This window comes from Lytechinus variegatus, chromosome 4 (assembly GCF_018143015.1).
Source record: "Lytechinus variegatus isolate NC3 chromosome 4, Lvar_3.0, whole genome shotgun sequence".
Classification (NCBI taxonomy): Eukaryota; Metazoa; Echinodermata; class Echinoidea; order Temnopleuroida; family Toxopneustidae; genus Lytechinus; species Lytechinus variegatus.
Genome location: NC_054743.1, coordinates 9,034,683 through 9,056,928, shown reverse-complemented (window position 1 = coordinate 9,056,928; position 22,246 = coordinate 9,034,683). Strand labels below are relative to the sequence as shown.

At 37.3% G+C, this 22,246-nt stretch overlaps 1 protein-coding gene across 1 annotated transcript in view; it reads right to left on the bottom strand.

Moving 5' to 3' along the window:
* LOC121413310 (brefeldin A-inhibited guanine nucleotide-exchange protein 3-like) overlaps positions 1 to 22,246 on the bottom strand; it is a 40,993-nt gene that overhangs the window by 7,275 nt on the left and 11,472 nt on the right. The window contains exons 3-21 of the mRNA XM_041606089.1: positions 21,022 to 21,146; positions 20,452 to 20,589; positions 19,651 to 19,719; positions 16,953 to 17,048; positions 16,182 to 16,218; positions 13,416 to 13,503; positions 12,821 to 12,940; positions 12,036 to 12,366; positions 11,531 to 11,643; positions 10,639 to 10,817; positions 9,296 to 9,987; positions 8,804 to 8,951; positions 7,824 to 7,996; positions 5,610 to 5,775; positions 4,514 to 4,630; positions 3,287 to 3,511; positions 2,184 to 2,427; positions 1,434 to 1,787; positions 527 to 875 (exon numbers count right to left, since the gene is read on the bottom strand). Of these exons, the coding sequence (XP_041462023.1) occupies positions 527 to 875; positions 1,434 to 1,787; positions 2,184 to 2,427; positions 3,287 to 3,511; positions 4,514 to 4,630; positions 5,610 to 5,775; positions 7,824 to 7,996; positions 8,804 to 8,951; positions 9,296 to 9,987; positions 10,639 to 10,817; positions 11,531 to 11,643; positions 12,036 to 12,366; positions 12,821 to 12,940; positions 13,416 to 13,503; positions 16,182 to 16,218; positions 16,953 to 17,048; positions 19,651 to 19,719; positions 20,452 to 20,589; positions 21,022 to 21,146 (3,764 nt within the window). The remainder of the gene's footprint in view (positions 1 to 526; positions 876 to 1,433; positions 1,788 to 2,183; positions 2,428 to 3,286; positions 3,512 to 4,513; positions 4,631 to 5,609; positions 5,776 to 7,823; positions 7,997 to 8,803; positions 8,952 to 9,295; positions 9,988 to 10,638; positions 10,818 to 11,530; positions 11,644 to 12,035; positions 12,367 to 12,820; positions 12,941 to 13,415; positions 13,504 to 16,181; positions 16,219 to 16,952; positions 17,049 to 19,650; positions 19,720 to 20,451; positions 20,590 to 21,021; positions 21,147 to 22,246) is intronic.

The window sequence follows — 22,246 nt, the reverse complement described above, 5'->3', positions numbered from 1 at the left end:
ATGAAGGCAAAATCATTAGTAAATCACAGATAATTAGAACACTGCTATGATGTAACTAATAGGTGTACTCTCAAACGAGAATGGTGTAATTTTTACTGTAGCATACCAGTATAAACATTCAAAACCTTAAAAAAATGTTACATCTTATGTCATCGATTGGATTGCAGCAGATCATATACAACTGCAGTGTGAGGCAAGCTTTGCAAACAAAAACATTCCTCGGCGTCTCAAGGCAATAACATCGATTGCATGTCGCCAACAAAAGGCAACAACAATTTCCTGCCAGTTCAGACGAGCTGAAGAAGCATCCTGGATCGGACGTGAAACTGTTCTCCATTTCAAACCAGTAAGCCCAGATGAACAGATTTATCTCAATTCGTAAATTGAACAAAAACATAACTCTACGACCATCACCTACCTATCACACCTCTAACCAACGTTTAACTCATTGGTCACAGAAACTGTTTGATCCCTGTACAAAGTTTACAGGAACAAGAAAATCAGTAGTCAAAGAGTTAATATTTACCTCTATGAGATGAGGGGCGACTAGACTCCATGCCTGCATCATGTGGATCATGGGCCGACTAGGATGCCTCACACACTTGAGAATCACATCCCCTAGCCTGAACAGCAGCAATGAAGTCTCTGCCTTCCCCACCGTTGGGAGTGACTTACTGGGCGATGTAGGGGCGATCATGCTGTGATCACCAGCTAGGGGGTGTCCAGCTGTGTCCAACCCCATGGGACCGATGCCCTCGGAAGATGGGATGGGTTGGGAGCAGCGGTACAGCTGGGCCTGGGATGCAAGCCGTAGTTCTCGCAAGAAACCAAGTAAGGCCTGGAGGTTGAGACTAGATGCAGCATCATCAAAGAGCCTGAGGAAGTAGGGAATCACATAGATGTTAAAAGCAATAAAATATATCAACGGTAGATTTCTGTTTCACAATCAAAGGTTCACTGACAAATTTGTTCTCAACCAATCATGTGTAATCATTTCAGTAGCTCATAACAGCTATTGGTAAAAATCTCTTGACTATTGGTTTTATGAAATCCTTCCCTCCACTCCCTTGTATTCATGTATGTAGTGCTCAAGGTTTTCACTTGCGAAGCTTTCTATTCTGGCTAATACCAGCATTGAGAAGCATATTATCATGCATTGTCATTTTGTGGCTGTACCATATTTGTAAATGTGGTCAGTTGGCCCAAATCTGCTTTTTTCCCTAACATTCTAATTTGATCATTTTAAAGGACTATCCACCTTTGAAGATCAATGATTTTGGCAAAGTTATTAGACACAAAATCATTGCAATATCAATAGCAATATAGACAGGAATGGGATTTGTATATTTTTATATTGACATCAACTGACATCTAAATATATATTGTGATAAGGGGATTTGAAAATACAAGAATACATCATCAGCCTTGCTCACCTGTCTACTCCTGCAGAGAGTCCACAGACAACTTTGGCAGCCTTGGCCACACTGAGCAGTCCTCCCTTGGCAGACCCAATCTCAAACCCTAACTCTTCCATCTCCTTCTTGATGAACTCCTGCACATCGATCCCCGATGATGATGGAGGCGGGGCTTGGGCGACTGGGGGAGGGGCTACAGGGACATGGGCCGACATGTATGGAGGAATGAGATCAAGCTCGTCCGACATGGCCTCCTCCAGGGGTTCGATTGACCGAGTGGATTCTTTGACGTTTGGCAAAGGGGTGACTGAGGGTTGAGCATCGGTGCTGCTGAATTGAGTGTGTTCGAGTTGTGAGACAAAGGCACAGCATCTGTGGAAGAGTCAAGATGAAGACTCATAATCACTCCCATCAAGGAATAAAGTTGCCCACTAACAAAGTGAACACAGCTACAACGTATGATACAGGTAGTTCCTGTGACTTGTATTAATAATAATAATAATAATATAGGGTATTTATATTGCGCACATATCCACCTTGTCAGGTGCTCAAGGCGCTCCTATATATAAGCTAGGCGTTCATAGCGCACACAGCTTTTTAAGGAATTACTTCCTACCGGTACCCATTTATCTCACCTATTACAGACTAACGACATTCTCTTGGACAAATGAGTACAGCAACATACGATACTGGGACTTCTATTACAGATAAGACTGCAGTAAGCATTGCTGTTTGTCATTGTTGTTTGATGAAGGTGTGGATTCTTACCTGAAGACATGACCCCAGCATTCTGCAGAGTGGCTACCCATCTCCAGTCCCATAGAGAGCAGTGCATCCATGCTTAGAACATGGGCAGCATGCAGCCTCATTCCCTGTCCCTTGCCTAGCTTGCCTCTAAGGCTTGCCATCCTGGATGATGTCTCTGTACTATTGGTGTCAGGAGTGGGATTGTCACTTGCACAAGAAGCCTCGCTCAGCTGGGCGAAGACAGCCGCACAACGTGTCTGGAGGCCTAAAAGTAGGATCAGTCAGGAATAAAATGGTACAAATTCAATGAGCATAATATCTAAGAATGAATTATACACTTCCTGAGTTAGGATATGGACTATCACTCCATGACAGTTGCAAAATGGAAGAGGGAGCCCACATTCATGATAAATCTGTACACAGGTAAGCAGGCTGGTTGTAAAAAGTCATAGAAGAAATATTGGCTAAAATGTCACAACAATTAGTTCAAATTAATTGTCATTATAAATATCTACTGAATATGACATAATTAAATTTTGACACTTTGGGTAGAAAGTTTAGTGTGCTTTAATACAGACAGTAACCCTGTATCACCAGATCATTCTTCTTTCCCATTTTGCACTACGATTGAATTTGAAGACTATGTTGTACATGTATTGTAGGTACTGAAATGGATATCAGGGGAGTACTCTAATGGGGCATTGCAAGAAACTTGCGATCAATTGCAAGTCTTTTTTCAATCCTGAAATCAAGCATATGCCGTGCAATTTATCGCAAAATTGTGATTGATTGCTAATCTGCTCCATGAAACAAGGAGTGTAATCTGATTTGCTAAAGCTAAAAGTGACCAATCAATTGTAAAATTGTAAAAGAATATTTGCGATTGATTGCAAATATTTTCTTGCAACACCCCCTATGAAGCCTTTCATCAGTGATTTTCATTAACAACTTTGCTCTGAGCCAATCAGATTGAAGGATAATAAACAGACAGTGAAAATCCCTGGATATTTTATTTCATGAAAGGCTACCCAGCTTTCCCTTGAATAAAGCAATATTATCACAATGTATGCCCTAGAATGTCCTGTCATGTGCATCATTCATCAATGGCCTTACTGCAGTCTTACCCAGAGTACAGCTGAGTTCTGCTGCCTTCCGAAGTCCATCCAGACTAAGGCAGATGGCATCTTTATCCCTTGAGTTCTGTTCCTTACTGCTGCTTCCTTCACTCCCCAGTAGGAAGGCCAGGCCACCACCCTGGACTAGGGTGTGCTTGGAGGAGAGTGGTATGGACAGGATGGAGAGAATCCTCCGCCAGAAGGTTGTCAAGAGCTCTCGGGCAAATACTTCACCTGAAATGGTGTATCAATGTAAGAGGTTACTTGCAATTCAATTAAAGTCCCTTTTTTGTCAAATATTTTATTTCAACTGGGAAGTATCAGTGATGAAAGCGACCTTTTTTGTATGTTAGAAAGATTCTATCCCCATCCCCAGCCTCCTGGATCATATATGTAATAGAGGTTAGATTAACATAATTATAGTAACATAATGAATTTAAACTTTGGTCTTAAATTGGCAGCTTAATTCACACAAAAAAGGGGGAAGTAAGAAATAATTAAGTAAGCCATAGAAGGAACTCTTTTTACCAGCTTTATTAGATTATCATGTATAACAGAGCTAATATCGCTGGAACAATAGATGGATTAGAGTGGCACAATAAGGATGTCAAGGCAAGATCCTGGTAGGGATAACTACTTTACATGTAGTGGGCTATATCAATAGAAGCTAACAGAAGGCTGCTCATAGATGACAAAGAGTTGCTACGGTGACAATTGCTCCAGAATTTATTTTGTATAGGATAAGGTGTAGAGTTAAATGAAGGGTTGAACTTGGTCATACGATTAGAGTGGGGATTTCAGTGGAGCAATTGTCACCCGAGCAAATGCGATGGAAGCGGTGAAAATGGCATGCAGATGATATGCTCTTTGAGAAAGGGCTACCACCAAAACAGGGACATGATCTCACAAAAGCATTCTGTCAATACTTGTATATTCGGGGATCAAGTTGATAACCGGTGTCTTTTGGAATTACATCTGGACCCTTGGAGATGAATTACAGACATTGCTGGGTTTTCATCTCTTCTCTTTACTATCGCAATATTACTTGTAGGCAATTCCAAATAATATGTTTATCCAACCACCTATATGCAGGAACTTCCTGAAATGTGTTATACTCTCACCTTATCATGGCTTTAGCAGTTCATGCAGGGGAGTAAGGGGGAAATGGGGGTCAGAGGTGCAAATAGGTTGATTACTTTATGGAATTGACCTTCGTGAATAAAATGTGAACCATACCTGCTGACCCTTCTAGATTTGAGTTGTTGACTAGTAGCGTTCTAATCCCTTGATTGTATGTAGGAGCATCATGAAGCATCTGACCTCCAAGCTCTTGACTTCCTAATCCATCAAGATCTGAAGAAAGGGGAAACAAAATATATTCAACATGATCTGGAACACTCCCTTGCAATGTTGTAAAATCCATTCTTGGGGTAGAGCAGGGCACCGTCTAAAAATGAATTTCAACAAATGTGTCTTGTACTGAAACTTACAATTTTCTACCAAGCTACTTTTAAATGTTCCAAGTATGATAAAAGCTAACTTTGCTACAGATCAAATGCAACAAATTGCAGCTATGAAGGAGGAAGGGAAGGTTTACTGTTTCAAATGCTTATCAAAGACGAATAGAACTTTATTGGATTGTACCAAAAATGTTTGTGAATAATATCAATCAACAGGCAAATTTTCTTCACAGCTTTTGGATATCTATATCACTGATGTGTGCATTCATGACCCAATATTTAATATATCATGACAATGAAAATAGGACCGACTGAAGAACAGACTGTAGGTGACCTTTAGACGTAATGCATGCTGAACTGCACGAGAGGGCTAGGCATTAGAAACCCCAATAGAAATGACAACATCAACTTCATCACCAATTCTGTCAATGTTACTAACTATATCTACATCATCATCATCATTACTATAATCATCCATTTTACCACTAACTATCATCATTATCATCCTGAACACCTCTGAAACATTTCAACTAACCTGATCATAATTGTTACTGTTATTTCACCCAACATCATCATCATCAACATCATCATCATCATCATCATCACCATCATTATCATTATCCTCCTCCTCCTCATCACCATCACCATCATCATCATCACCATCATCATCATTATCCTCCTCCTCCTCATCACCATCATCACTATCATCATCACCACCATCATCATCATCATCATCATCACCATCATCATTATCCTCCTCATCATCACCATCACTATCATCATTATCCTCCTCATCATCACCATCATTATCATCATAATCATCGTCATCATCATCATCATACACTATCTTCTTTTGATACACTTCAACTAACCTGTTAGGATGGAGATAAGAGCCCGGTTACAGTGTTCCATTGAAGGTTGATAGCCTCCTTCTTCCAGGAGGTTCCTAGTTATAATAATCCTGTAAAGCTCACCCAGCCAACTGGCCGACAGGTACACCAATACCCCGCTGTAATGGACACTGTCAATGAATTGTTTCTGAAAATGAAATTATAGATGATAGATAGATAAATAGTTCATTAATAAAAATCAAGACATCATCACGGCTAAGGCCGAATTGCAATGTATTACAAGGTAATAATGACAAAAAAATATTCAAATAATAAGGATAAACAGGCCTCTACAAAAATTTTTTTCGTCACTTGCCCTGTTGGGCAAGTGATGAAAAAATTTGCTTGCCCGATAGAAAAAACTGCTTGCCCAATTTTTAAAATAATACCTGTTCACTTATTAATGAATTATTAGTAACATTGTTTAATATTGTATGATTTTTAAGTATTTTTTTTCACTATGCTTAGAATCTTGGGTGTGTGTGTGTGTGTGTGCGCGGGTGTGTTTGTGTGGGTGTGACTGTGAGTTGAACTTTGATATAAATGAATTCAATATCTAATTTCTACTTCGCCTATTCCAGTACAATAACCTGTACTCGGCCGTGTAATAAAGGCCCACATACCCTAACTTTTCCTGAAGTTCTTTGAAAACGCAGACTTCTACGAAAATTGCATTTCTCTATGGGGAGTCTAAATTTGGTGAGAATGTATTCATTAATAACTTAAATATACATGACAATGAAGAAATCATCAAACTTTATTGGAAGTTTTGAATAATATACCCGAAATGTAAACTCTGTCTGAAACAGAAAATCACCATCATTGTGGCCTTTACTGAGCGAATTGTGCCCCAGAGCTCTGGCAGAGAGACAGAGCTCAGACTGGCTAGCTAGTATGCGCACGTGTGTGAGCCTCCCGCCGGCCTTGTAAAATAGATGGAGCTTTGTTTGATGATTTATTGTCTGATATTTACCTCATCCTCTCAAAAAGGGAAACAAATGAATTTTAAGTTATAATTAACAAATACGGCAAGTTATTTTGGATGTTAATAGGCCGTTTTGAAAAGCAAAGCCGAATGACATGACAACTCACCAATGCGAAGTTACTAGACTCTGTGATTTATTTCCTGTGTAGTTCTAATTATTTTATCACAGAATTGTGATATCGGAAGGTGGAAAATGTGCATTAGAAATTGCACATGGTGGTAGTCATAATGGACCCCTATACTACATTCAACTGTTTCCCGGCCATTGCGTTGATTTTTTTCATACCTGGTACCACACCGTACCGGTATGGAAATACGTGGTACAGAAAAAATAACGCAATTTCGGAATTTGAAACGGCGCTACTCCTATTTTTTAAGGCTTATTCATGATTTTGAGTGTGGATTTTGGATGATTTATGGAAAAACGAGGTACGGTACAGAAAAAAAGACGCAACAACCACTTGCCCGATCGGGCAATTGACTTTGAGAGGTGCTTGCCCGCACGTCATTTTCACTTGCCCCGGGCAATCGGGCAAGCGGGTTTGTCGCGCCCTGATAAAGTATGTTGGAAATTATTCAAAATACCTCATAAAGAACTATCCCATCTCATTGGCACCATTTGTTATAATGAGACAATGGTATTTTGAGAAAAAAATGAGAGATTTTACTCTTTGTTTCACAATGTCATGCTTAAGCACCTACTTAGTCATGTGTGCGCCTCACAGGCAACTGACTGGAATACTCCCCAGGGAGTGGAGGATGTGCACACATTGTGTGCGGGAATGACTGATTGAATCCGATGACCGGGGTAATAATATATCTGTAAAGCGCTTAGAAACGTCGTTCCGATGGATTAAGCGCTATATAAAAGCGGATTATTATTATTATTATATTTAACATGTAAATCCAGAGCATAATCTGACAAATGCGGTAGTGAAATTTAATGCATCTGAGGAGTTAAGAGATGGGAATTTTAGATCTATAATTGCAATTTGAGTTTCATTTTAATATCATGCAACTCATTGTAAAACAGTGACCAGGTGGGGCAACAGGTATTTTCTCCCATATCTAAAAAAAAAACTTTATTATTTAGAAAAAAACAAGATGCCAGAGTACTGAACATAACTGTTGTATTACAGTATCACTGTACGCAAGGAAGGGAATCATGAAAGTTAATGACCGTAATTCAATGCTATAAGGAGGTAACTCACCTGTGTCAGAGGTAGAGAAGCAGGGTTCTGGTAATGATCACTTCTCACAAGCTTGAGGTTGAGTAGCAGACAGGCATAAGTAGCGACATAGATACCATCGGCATTGATGACTGGAGTCAGGTTCAACTTGTTAGATTTATCACCTTCTGCTTCATTCTTCTTCATGCTATACCCTACACAGAGCAAGATAATTGGAAATTATCTGGGCAGCTTCTTTCTCATCATAAGGGCATTGTGCAGATTGGAGGCATATCTAGGTAAATGACGCCCAGGGCTAGACAAATGGTGAAACTGAGCCTTTTCATGTTTGTGATACAGTTTATACCTCCTTTTTCATTCATGGCATTTTGACATGCATTGACTAAACTTCCATTTTTTTTTCACTTGAACTTTTGCCTTTGTTGCTCCCCCACCTCCCCTCGAAAGTGACAATCAAGTACATGCCCCGTAACATGTAACTCAAGGGATAGAATTTTTTTTCTTTTTTTAAGCAGGTATTTCTGCATTTATTAATAAATCAAAATTACAAATTTATTACATAACATCAAACATACATAATGATCAAATTACAAACTAAGGTAACAATTGTCAAGTAGATATAGACATAATTCATGTAAACAAATAAATCTAAATGCAGAGGCCAGCTATCGTAAGCTGAAAACTTGAAATAATAACAGCCATTTTGAAGATGGATATACCTAAATCTGCTTTATACATTAAAGTAGAAACCTTTTCTTTCAACATGAGGAAACAGAGTCATGAAGATTCATTAATTTTGATTCCTTTGAACATATGAATTTTTGATGTTAGCATTGGTGACTTTCCTCAGCTACATATATGATTTATCAGTAACTCTATTTCTTTTTATCGAATTAAATGAAAACAGTTTCTCTGTTTCTGTTTATCAAATTAAATGAAAATGAAAAATAGTGCATACATGAGGAAAGTCGATGTATGAAATGTTGACCATACTTGCTTACCAATTACATATCTCGATGCAAACAGCTGAATAGCCTTATCAACATCAGTGACATCATCAATGGCAAGAAACCTTGGTAACATGGAGAGGAGGGCATCAGCAAAATCCTGGGCAGCTTCTTTCTCTTTCTTGGCATTGAGGAGAGCAGCCTGCCAAAGAAATATTGAAATGAGATCCATTAAAATGTTAAATCATTGTAAGCCTAATTTTTTTAACTTGTAGAAGGCCCTTAGCAACTTTTAAAATCACTTATATATTCTGTAATTTATTTACTATTTAAAGAGGTGGATCTTTTCATATTTTGGTCTGCAAATTACTTCAACTCAGGTGATTGTTCAACTTACATGCAGAAGTTCAACTTTGGAAGACTTACCTGTATTTACAAGTAAACCTCATTTCATTTACAACTTATTTTGCCTATGTCATACACACTTATGTACAGTGTTGCTCATATGTGAAGTAAATATAGAATGATTAAAAATAAGATTCTGACCTTCTCTGCAGCAGCTGAAGGGCTTCCTGGTAAAGATGATCCTTTAGCTACTCCATCCTCTCCATCTACCTTCACATCCTCTGAAGCTGATCCATTCGCTTCAGGATGTTGAACACCATTCTTGATATCATCACCCTGAGAGATAAGTGGTGAGTCCTCCCCTAAATCTTCATCAGGCTCTTCGATCTCCTTGCCATCACCTTCCTCTACAACCTCGCTGGTCTCGATCGCCTTTACCTTCTCTTCTTCTTCTTTTCCTTCCGCTTCCTTCCTGGTCTCATCCTGGCTTGCATCACCGGTACCATCATCCACTACCTCCTCCTCTGCATCATCATCGGCAGCGAAAGCAGCTGCAGCAAGCGCAACAGGATCCTCCTGGTCCACCACCTTGTCCTCCTCCTCCTCCTGGACCTCCTTTTCCTGCACTCCTTCTACCAATCCATCCCCATCATCACACCCTCCTCTTGGTGTGATAGGATCAACTTCCTGTAGATCACCATCTTCTTCCCTTTCTCCATCTCCATTCTGCACTGTGCCCCTTTCTAGATCTTCAACAGTCTGGTTCCCATCTCCCGCAGGTGATCTGTAGGCTCCAGCGAGTTCAAGGAGTGTCTTCTTCCGCTCCGGCTGGAAGTTGGTATGAAGGTTTTCTGGTGTAAGGCAAGGTGCTCCATCTTCTTCTTGTTCCATTTCTGAAAAGCGATGGGTATTAACACAACTGTAGTCAACAAGCTGTTTATAAAAATAATGGCAGCATGACATTGTGTTTTCAAATATCATCCCCGTTGTATTCAAAGTTACTTGTGGCATGACAAAATTACCAATGCAATTAGTCAACATGGTATATCATCTCAAATCAAAATATTAATCCTAAAAGACTGGGGGCCAGAATCATCCCCCCTTCAACATGTTTATCAGTGAGATTTTATCAGAATAATGTGAAAATGAAAATCCATAATTTATTGTTCGAAATAGAAATCTAAAACAGAATTACTCCGAAAATTGATTTTGCCCAATTGATCCTGGGCCCAGCAACCACTGTGCAGCACCAGATCGACGAGGCTCTATCCCTTTAATCGTTGAACGCCAAACAGGGTAGCAGCAACTCCCATCTTTCAACGTCTTTTGGTCCAACGCGACCGGCACTTGAACTCCTGAGTTCCCGGTTATGAGACGGATGCTCTACCAACTGAGCCAACACAACGGTTGGATCTCAATTCACGTATATTTCAGTAAATTTGTTACTTTAGGCTATGGAAAAATAATTGGCATTTTCTAGCAGACCACATATAAATTGCAAAGTTGCAATCGATTGGTTTCTTGCAATGTCCCCATGATCTTACCTTTCTTGTTTTCCTCTTCTTTTTCCTTTGCTCTCCTTAGGATCTCTTCTGCCTGCCACTGACTCATTCCTTTCCCATGACTAATTTGTTCCAGCGAGGCTAACAGCGCCCCCACACATCCAATGCTAGACACGCACACCTCATGGCAACCAGACGCTTCAGAAATAGCATCCATGAGTCTTGGACAGAGAGAAAAGAGAGAGAGAGAGAAATAAAACATATTTAATCTAATGTAATTACTTTAGTGTCATTTTTGCATCATTGTAGGACCCTGTGTTGATAAAACCCCTGGAAAATGGCTTGGTCAAAAGACAGACAAAAAAAATAATTGTTCATCAGATCAGATTTTTTTCTTTTTATGATGAAAAATTGGTGATGATTATGAAAATGATAAATCCAATATGTGATTTGAAAAACTTTGGAAAGTGTATACTATGAATAAAACATGTTAAGCAAAATAATACAACGTTAAGAGCTTTAGGGCAGACAAAATTGTGACATCTAAACAAGTCAAGGTAGAAGAAGTGTCAACATACATGGTGTATACTAGAAACACTCCAATACTAATCTCATGCAATAAAAAGTTTGCTGGACAGAGACCACAAAAGACAAATTATGAGGTCTGAATTCACAGAGGATGTTTAAGCCCTCTCCAACAATAAACTATCACTTACATGCAGGTTTGTTTTTAAATGTGCACAAACCCTGAATATGATCCAATAATTGCAGTAGATGCACACATCAGTAATATGTGCTTATTTGGATTTTTCTAATGTGCTCTACAAACTACATGTAGTCGATATATGGTACCTCGTAACAGTTAAATCCCCTTTTGTGAATTTGGATCAGAGTGTAAATGTAGTAAGATGAGGAAGGTGAGATATCTACTTACAATTTGATGAGGTCCAGGTCTGCTTTATGGTCCTTGTTTGACATGCATGTAATCTCAGCTCCCTCTATAGCAGGTCCAGATAGGTCCAGGATCCGACCAGGTGAAGACAGTATCTACAGTGGAGAAAAAGCCCCCACAGTGGTCAGTATTATGATTTTCATGGATTTTTAGAGAGTTATTGATCAATTATTGATCGATCTGCATCACAAGTTGTTTTACAAAAATTATAAAGCATTTCATTTCAAAGCATTATTTACAAAACCATGAGACTTTGAAACAGTCTGAACACTCTTGGCTATTGCTTTGGGTGTTTTAGAATTGCTAAAAACATGACTCTTCTGAGTGCATTACAGCAGCTCTGCCACAGTCAAGGTATCAATACAACAACATATATTGAGCCAAGTTGAGTATATGCATATCGTAGCTGCGCTATGTAAATGGATCTTATCATTACTTACATAATGTAGATATTAAAGTGTTATCAAAACAAACACATTGTTTTTACCTCTTTAAGCACCTTGAGGGCCTCGTTCCTCTGCAAAGGCGGAGGAAACAGCAACATCCTATGTAGCAATGAACCAATCACAGGCCTCATAGAAGCCACACACCCTACCAGTCTGATCAGTTCTCCTGCTATGCAGTAGATCACATGCCTGGCTGAGCGGAAGGAGACGGGAACGGACACCGCGCTGCTGGATCCTCTACCGTGTTCCTGATGATTGGTTGCTAGGTGACCAGGATGATGGTGGGGGTCGGGATGATGGTTAGAAGAGATGATGGATTTCTGGTCCTTGGGTATGCCGAGGATCGCGATGAGGGTGGGGCAAAGCTCTTGCCTGTTTTGCATCAGAACATCAAACAAGCAGAAAGAAGGCACTTAGACAAAGTTTTAAGAGAGAGAGAAATTATATTTATGCCAGACTTTGTATTAAATGACACAAAGGAAGACTCAGCTTAAGTTAAAATCCCCTGGGACCAAACAAATCTGTTTGATGTAATAAGTGAAATTTGAACTGAAAAAAGGAAAGTAGCAGAGTTTTTTCATAATCTGGTATTGGAATTGCTGTGGCTAAATCAATGATTTGACTTACAAAAGATTGACCATGATATACAGTGTACAGGCTGAACTATAGTTTGAAGTTTGGATACCTTCATATACAGTACATGAATGTCATTTAGCTGTTAAAAATGTGTGTTCTTGTATAAATATCTCTTGGTACACACATGTACATGTAAACTCTATGAGAATACAAAGAAATTGACAGATTTAATGAAAACTATTGTATTTACCAAAGAACTTTCTGGAATGCTGAACTGCTTCGCAGGCTGGGCTCCATGTTGGTAAGCATGGCCAAGATAGCTTCCAGTTCAAAGGTCAACTGCGTTTGATTCTGAGTGCTGGCTCCAGCTCTAACAAAATAATACAAAACAAATTGTTTTCAATGCTTGAATTACTAGAAATTCACCCACATTGTGCTGCACTCAACCAAAGTGAAAAGAATGGTTAGGAATTTATTTTTTGAAATGCAGCGCGTGTAACAGCTGCTCTGCTAAAGCCAGGGTATATGCTGGATTACTGTAGAGCACTTAGTAGATATCTGATAAAGTAATTGTTAAGTGCTACATAAACAAGTATAATTATTATTAGTAGTAGTATACATGTACAAGAAGAGCTGGAATTCCAATCACAAGCTATTTTTCATTTAACCACATACGGTAATCATTAAAATTTGAATATCTGCACCATCTTAAAGCATTCATAACTTTGTATATACAGATTAAGTGTCTCTAGTTAACACATAAAAAAAAAAATTCACATCATCTTAAGAAATTGATGGAGCATTTAAATCTATGCGAAGTAAAATATAATTCTAGAAAGACTTACTTGTGTGTTTCTGAGACCTTGTTACATAAGAACCCCAGTACAGCAACCATATCACCACATAGTCGGTCTTCATCATCACCATCAGAAGCTGCAATACAATACATACATAAAACATGACATCATTTCACTCTGAAAAAAGGCTATGGAATTACCATGCAAAACAAGTAATATTGGTACTGCAAAAATGAAAGATAAATATATAGCATAATTAATAATACATATGTATCTTTAGTATATTTATGAAGAGAGTCAGGCACTTTGGAATGCTCTATAAAAAATGGCATAAAATTGTATCTATCATCAGGCAAGCATGCAAACACAAAGCATAGTAAAAGGTTTGAGGACAGATGTATCGTGAGGGAAATATACAATAAACATGTTTTTTAAAGCAGGATTAGCTTTACCATCAGGCATACATGTACATGAAGATCTGGCAGTTAAAAGGAAGGGGATGGCAAAGGGGTGGGGCAGAGTTTTCGAAGCCTTCTTTGGCTAATGAAAAAAAATGACAGAAAAGAGCTTCTGTAATCTGAACTTGTTAGTTTTTGGTTAGTCAGAAAATGTCCCCCCCCCCCCCCCCCGGTGACTCTTGAATCAGTCCCTTGGTACTATTTTCTTAAAACTGCAATTTCAAAGTTTTTTCCCATCAACTTTAAAAGAGAACATGCATTATTTATGAAAACAATAAATGCTTAAGTTATGTTAAGGAATTTAATCTAAAACATGATTTGCTAAATTTGAAGTTTCATGCATACAACAAACTCTATTTCTTTTAAAATTCTATCACTATCACAAATGTTATCATGTACTTTGTTTTTTCTTTGAATCTAAGCTGAGAATATTGTGCAACTGAAAAAAAAACATGTATTCTAAGTGGCAAAGAATGACAAACATGAACAAGTATCTTAACCATTGAAAGATAAACACATATTTTCAGAAAATCCACACAGGTATGTAAGTGGTGCAAAATGACTTACATATGTTTGAAATCCACATGAAAAGCATGTCAAAAGTAAATTGAAATATGTGGTAAATATTAGAATTTCAAAGAAAAACAAATGAATAATTTACAGATGTACAGGTACACGAACACATAAATGAATGTCAAACACACACGGTGGCTGGCAACTTCCAAGTGACATGTATAGCGGATGATATCACACTTTGACTGATCCTGTGGATGATTGTTTCAAATAAACTGAGAAATGCTTTTCATGATTCCAGAAAATATATAATTGTGATTATCCACTGCATAGACTAAAACACTGGCGTAAATCCTTGCATCACACCTATTGTTCAGGGGGATGATATACTGTTCCATCCCCCCCACTTGAATAGAATGATGCCATGGATTTACGCCCATGGACTAAAAGCCATATTAAAACAACATTTTATTTTATTTGATTATAGACCAATGGCACCAGAAGAGAGCCTGTGTGCAATTGGCCAAAAGTTTCATCTCAAATAGTTATTCATTTATTGTAGCCTCCTTTCGGGACTGATATTTTGTACAAAAATGGGCAATTGTCATGAATTACCTTTCTCAAAGAATGTGTGTGACATCCAAATATGTACTTCTACACATACATCTGTACACTGAACCATAACAAAATGTGGAGCAAGAAACAGCACTACATTGTATGGCTTATATACTGTCAATTGATCTATTTCAGTTATTCCCGTTTGCATTTTTTCTGCAAAGGATTTGTTAAATGCAGACACTAATGTACAGAACATGGATGTGACGTCCCCTCCGGAAATAATGCATGCATACATGATACATCGAGAAGGTACTTATTTTACAATTTTTGCTCCAGATTCTGTTTGGTTTTAGTACATGTGTGTTGCAATACAGCTTATACCAACTACATATAAACAGGCTTACACAAATTTCAATACGATGTGCATATAATCAGCTTTCATGAAATTCTTAGAATATGAGGAAAGGTGCTGTGAGAATGTCTGGAAAAGGGGAAAGAAAAAGTATGAAAAAATCAAAATGGATATCAAGACATGTATAACTAATAGAGCAAAATAGAAATCAGCTGAAATTGAGACAAAAAATACTTTTCAACATTATACACAGACAAGTAAAGGTTTGTTGAAAAGGAAACATCAAATAAATGATTTATGGATATGAGAATGAACTTCAAAGGTAAACTTCTTTTGAAGGTCTTTATTCTGAAGCATTACAATATCAAATAATAAAAGTCAAATATATGTAGAATTTGATGCTTTATAAAGGTATCAGAACTTAGGAAAGTTCATAGCTTTGATAGAAATCAACACTCCATAGACTTTAGCCAGAAAATGCATTTTGAAAAAAAATATCAGAATAAGAAAATGAAATTTCATGGCTGAACAAACCTCAATTTTGGTTTTGGAGTCTTTGTAGTCAGTGATTGACATAAATGATAGTGTATTTGTGTGATGTGCATGTATGTCTGTATGAAATGGGTACATGTACCTAAAACTACAGTATGGAGAAAAAAAGCAAGTTTTTGTCCAACTCTCACTACCCTAGGGATTCAAAGGTCTTGTAAACTCAGTCACAATTTATAGGGAATATTAAAACAATCCTGTATCTGGTTGTGTTGAGTTTATATGCATGTTTTGTGACACATTATACATGTATATCTCCAAGTAGGTCTGCGTAGCTCAATATGTACATTATGAGTGGATTGTTTTGATATTAATAATGGACAAATTTGAAATAATAACAGTAACAATTCTATGAATATATGATGGAACAATGAAATTTCTTACCCATCTCTCCATGGTCTAACATGATAGTGCTTTTAACCTGGGATGAAAATAGCATAGTGGTATAAAGATGAAAGCATTATAAGACAATGAATAAAGGAATGGCTGCAAAAGCAGAAAATGTTACTTTTTTTGAAAACTGAGATTCCTTATATGATTACATGCTTCTTTAAAGAAATGTCAATGAATCTTACCAAGTCAATTATTCAAATTTTTTCAAACAAATGTAAATTTATTACTACAGACAGAGTATACATAGCTGCATCATTTGGATGCAGCCACGCTGTGCAAGTCACAAGTTGCATAAATACATTCAGTGCACCATCCTTTTATTGCTCTACATTAAAACAAATCATACTCTTAATGTTAAAAATTCAAATTATTCATAATCTATTCAATTTTTTCAAACTTAAGATGTTATTAATAGGATGACAGTTCAACAGGGAATTACTTTACATGACTTTAGACTTACCTGCAATTTACAAGTACATGAAGGGGGGGGGGGGGGTATACATCAATCTGTGTGTATGTAGCATTGGTGTAAAATTGTGATAATTCATAATCTATCTCTTTTCCCATCACATATGTGTTTAGTTTCAATCCAGGTGGGAAACAAGCATTTATGTGACACAATTTACATACTATCTCAAAATTAAGGGGGAAAAAAATTCTTGTTTATAATAAATCAACTAAAAATGACACAGAAATTATACAGAACATTTACAAAGCATTGCATGTAATGGCTGGTGAGTATAAGACAAGAAGTAGACTTACTAGCGCTTTACATAGCACGCTCAAGGTTTGCGTGAGGGTGATTTTAGCAGCATTACTAGCTGGACTGGGATGACGAGTGGGCCAATCAATGCATGCCTACAAACACACACACACATAAAACAAATTGGCATGCTACATGTACATGAAAAACAATGCAGTGGTACATGAACAATGAGCAACAATCATTCAGTATGCAGTACTATTCGATACATTTAACAGATAGATTGAAGATGAGTTGACATGTTGACAGAACTTTCTTAAAATGCTCTTGATCTCTAAGTGCTCTAAAATAATGTTGTATCATCATTCTGGGAGACTTTTTATTAAAATAGGTATTAAATGCTATATAAAGCAAAAATAATTATTATCTTTACCCCCACCTCCCCCCCCCCCGCCAAAAACAAAAAAAATATGCAACACAGAAACATTTTGATGTCCCTTTAAGCTTAGTATAAAAGGGTAGGACAACATTAATCTAGGCTTTCCGTTTTTTCCAGAAATAAACTTTGAATTTCAGCCCCAAACTCAAGAGGCACAAATTCTTAGTACATCTTTTATGAAGCTTGTCATACATGTACATTAGATTTGATTGATGTCTTCCCTGTGCATAAAAAGAAGTGAAAAAAGGGACACAAATACTTGTAAAAGGAAAATTTCAAAAATAGCAGGGTCCACAGTGATACTTGCTATTACATATCACAATGAAAACAAACAAACTTATAAAAACAATTAAAAATATAATAAAGACTTTTAATAGATAATCAGTATATTCTGAAAATGAGCAAACCATAACATAAAATTGTACTTGTAATATTGAGTTCAAAAAGACAGGATCATGATTACATGTACATACATACAGAAAAAAAAAGAAGTGTAAGATGGTATGAGTGTGTGATTGGGTGTTTCATAATCAACAGAACCTCTCATTCTATGTCATAATTGACAGGCTATAATATTTGTTACAGAGAGGGGAGATAATCCGGGAGCTACTTCGTATGATACGTATCATGTGCCACGGTCGAGATCCCCATTTTCAGACTTATTTTACATTCCAGAGCATCACCAATTTAGAAAGCCATCGGAAATTCTGTGTTTCTTCCGTTCCAAAAACATTAAATTTGTGGTTTCGCGTTCCAGTGCACGTCCATCATGAACCGCTCAGCGTAATGGGCCATTCCGGAGACCCCCATTTTCTAATATAGTCAGATTCAGAGCATTGCATTTCTAGCAATGTTGATCCCAGAGCCATTCCACAGACCCCATTTTAAGACCAATTTTTAGATCCAGAGCCCCTTATTTTTGACTTTGGTGTGGCACATACATAATTCGAGTAGCCCTATCCCCCCCTGGGAGACAAACCAACAATGGATCCCCCCCTCAAGAAAATTTTTAAAAAGTTGACCATGGAGGTATAATCTGTCAGCACTTTCCTCCTTGAAAATCTGGCATGCAAAAATAACCCCCAAAACGTCGCTGGGTTAAACACTGAGATTAACTGAAATATTAAACCAATATTATAATGAACAGCATACAAAAATACAATCAACTTGCTGGAACAAGATTACAAAACATATGCATGATAATATGACACCAATATAAACTCATGCAACATGACTGCAGCAAGACACCAAGCAGACAAGATGAGACTGGTATCTATCATTTCTACCTGTCGATTGGTACTCTGAGCTACATCTGTCATGACCTGAAGAATGGTCACCTGACATGCCTTGTGGACCTCAGGTTTGCTCTGGAGATACACCGATTGACAAAACTGGGGACAACCATGGGAAATGATAAAGGATAAAATGATTTTCAACATCAGTGCATGCGATTCAGGGGCGGATCCAGGATTTTCCAAAGGGGATGGGGCATTTTTGTACAGAAATTTTTTAAACAAGCCCCCAAAAGGGTCTTCCTTTCCAATTGATGGTGATGTCAGGAAAATTTGACAAGCAAAAAAAATATCCTAACTTGTGTAAGGGGTGGGGGCACCAGCCGGATGTGCCCCAACTTGGATCCACCATTAATGCGATTTACCTTGCAGCTTTAGATTTGATATGAACTTTCTAATACGTGATCCAAGTTCTTTTATACAAAGAAAATCTCTACCTGGTATTTGTATACATGTAAGTATACATACTTGATTAATTTTATTTGGTCACAGAAGTTGCATCTCAACTGACGCCACATCTCTACCACATGTCTATAATGAAGCAGCCTTTTTTTCAAATATGGTAAGAATACAAATTCTGTCTATATGATTTCAGTAAAAAAATAACTTGTCAAGAAAGTGGTTAATTTTAAGTAAAGTATATGTTCAATGGTAATCAAAATATGTAGCCCAACTCATATCATCCGAGGCAGTTTCCAAAGGGGTAGTAAATACCATCCAATAAAAAAAAATTAGATGAAGTACAGTACAGGCATGTCTGGAATTAATTTTTCAACCCAAATTTTCACGGTTTTCAGACAGCTTTAAAGGGATTTAATGCATTTGAAAGGATTGACGGAACAATTATGAAACGTGTTACAGAGCCAAATAATATTATCGTTCTCATTTCACAATTCTTTTTTTATACTAGTAGTTAAAGTAAATAGGATAATACATACATCTGTAAGAATTGCTAAAACTGGTAAATCATTGATGGATTGTTATAAAAACAAAGTAAGAAAAAAGGATTTAGGGTTGGTAGGATACCTTGGCAATGTTGATAACAGTCTGCGGAGATACATGAGATGGATTAGAGCAGGCTACCATCAATAGAAGCTGTAAGAGAAAATACATATTTAAAGGGAAAAGTTACTAAGGAGATTAAAGTATGACAAACGAAAAAGTGCTACCTACCAAAAGAAATTAATATTCAGGGAGAATAAAATGATAACTGTCATGATCATAGTCAAAATGAACACAATCATACAAATCATTATTAAATTTATCATAATCATTATTTATCAACACCCAATGATCGTAATTGCAATCACCATCATTATTTGGGCCATCTTCATTACCATTGTTATCATCATCATCACCAAAGCATTATCACCATCTTCATCACTATCAAAATCATGATCATCATCATTGCATCAATTATAATCATCATCATTATCATCCTCCTCCTCATCACCATCATCACTTCCATCACCATCACCACCAACACCACCACCACCTTCAACATCATCATCATCATCATCATCATTATCACCTTCATCATCATCATCATCATCATCAAAACTGACCTTCATGATCTCTACTTGATGCTCCTCATTCAATGATGGAGTCACAGCTACTGCCACCAACACCACCACCACCTCCAACATCATCATCATTATCACCTTCATCATCATCATCATCATCATCATCAAAACTGACCTTCATGATCTCTACTTGATGCTCCTCATTCAATGATGGAGTCACAGCTACTGCCACCAACACCACCACCACCATCATCACCACCATCATCATCATCATCTCATCATCACCATCATCATCAAAACTGACCTTCATGATCTCTACTTGATGCTCCTCATTCAATGATGGAGTCACAGCTACTGCTCTAAGGATCTGGTTTGGCATGGTATCATCTTCATGTTCTATCTCACCCTCTCGGCATTTCAATCTCTCATCAGTTACCACTTTCTACAAGGGGGAAATGCACAGTGATATTGAAATTAGTATCAATCCCCAGCAATTGACTCTAAGAAAATATTCAGACACTTCAGCAAAAGTCAGAGGCATGTATTTCACGGGGGACTCCTGCAAGCATCTTTTCACATTCATAACTAATCTTGTCTACATTCCACCATATAAAAAAATGGGGATATGGGGAGAGCCAACCCCCCCCCAAAAAAAAAAAAATACTACCAGCTTTTATTATCAACATATTAAAAGTATCACTAAAAAATTTGGTTAAATCAAGCTTTCTTTTTACAATTGTAAAGAATAAAACAGAAATAAATTGAGAGTTACACGTACCAGAAGAATGTTCTTTGAATCAAATTTACAGAAGGGAAAAAAATCAAATGTCAAGAGGTTTTTAAAGTAAACTACATTGTAAATAAGAATGCAAACCTGAAGTCCATTGATTCCCAAGGGAATAATCTTGCTAGTCTTTGATTCCAAGCACAATTTAAATGGTTCGATACAGACTTCTCTCTGTGAATGTGTAGAAGCTTCTGACTCCTGGCTGTATATCCCTGTAATGATTACAATAGTGAATGGAAAATACACATTAACATTTGACAACACTAGGGTATCATTATATTAAATGTTTTTTTTAATGTATAGTAGTATACATGTACAGTATACAGTTTGCAGGGAAAATGTGCCTTTCATTCCTTTTCCGTGAATGAAACACAAGAGATGCGATCCACAATATTTGTAACTCCATTTGATTATAGCTTTTAAAAGAAAAAGAATCTATATTATAAACAGTCAATCTCTCCTCCATGAGGGAATTGGGGAAGCATGCAGTGCAAAAACTCTGGTGTTGATGTAACACCAGCTCGGAATCTATATATGTCCACACCAGAGAAGTGTTAAACGACACCAGTTTCATTTTAATCTAACACCAGATAGGTGTTGATACAACACCAATTAGTATCAAAACAGCATCGGTTTGATTCCAAACTGGTGTTGTTTCAGTACCGGGTACTTCTCTGGTGTGGACATATATAGATTTCGGGCTGGTGTTAAATCAACACCAGAGTTTTTGCAGTGTGTACTTGAAGGCATACATGTACATGTCTTGGTACAATGTACATGTACCTGTAGATATTGTATATACAAGGCAGCAAGGAACATCCTTTTACTCTATCCTGATTCATTGTATTTTCTTTTGCTGGATTTTTATGGGCTCAAAATAAAATGTATAATCTCCATTTTCAACACATGATTCGCGCTTATTTTCTAGCTGTGGAAATGGACCTCAGATGCATGTATCTTGATTTATAAATCACTAACAGGGTATACTAAATGGGTTTTAATTGAAGTAAAAATCACAATGAACAATCTGTGTAACAATCAGACACACAAGTACATTGCACTGTTGTACTACATGTACAGGTATGTGTGAAATAAATTACAGGTCTAACGGATGCATAAAATCATGTTTTTCTGATAAAGGAATTAGCCTCCTGTCTATAAATTGCACAATGTTTTTTCACTTTAAGTTCTCTGCACATGTGTACTAGACTACTAGTATGTACTGAATTAAAATACAATACCTATGCACTCTTTTGTGAACTTTTAAAAATAAAACTGCAATTATTAAATCAATTGATGCTTTATTTACAAA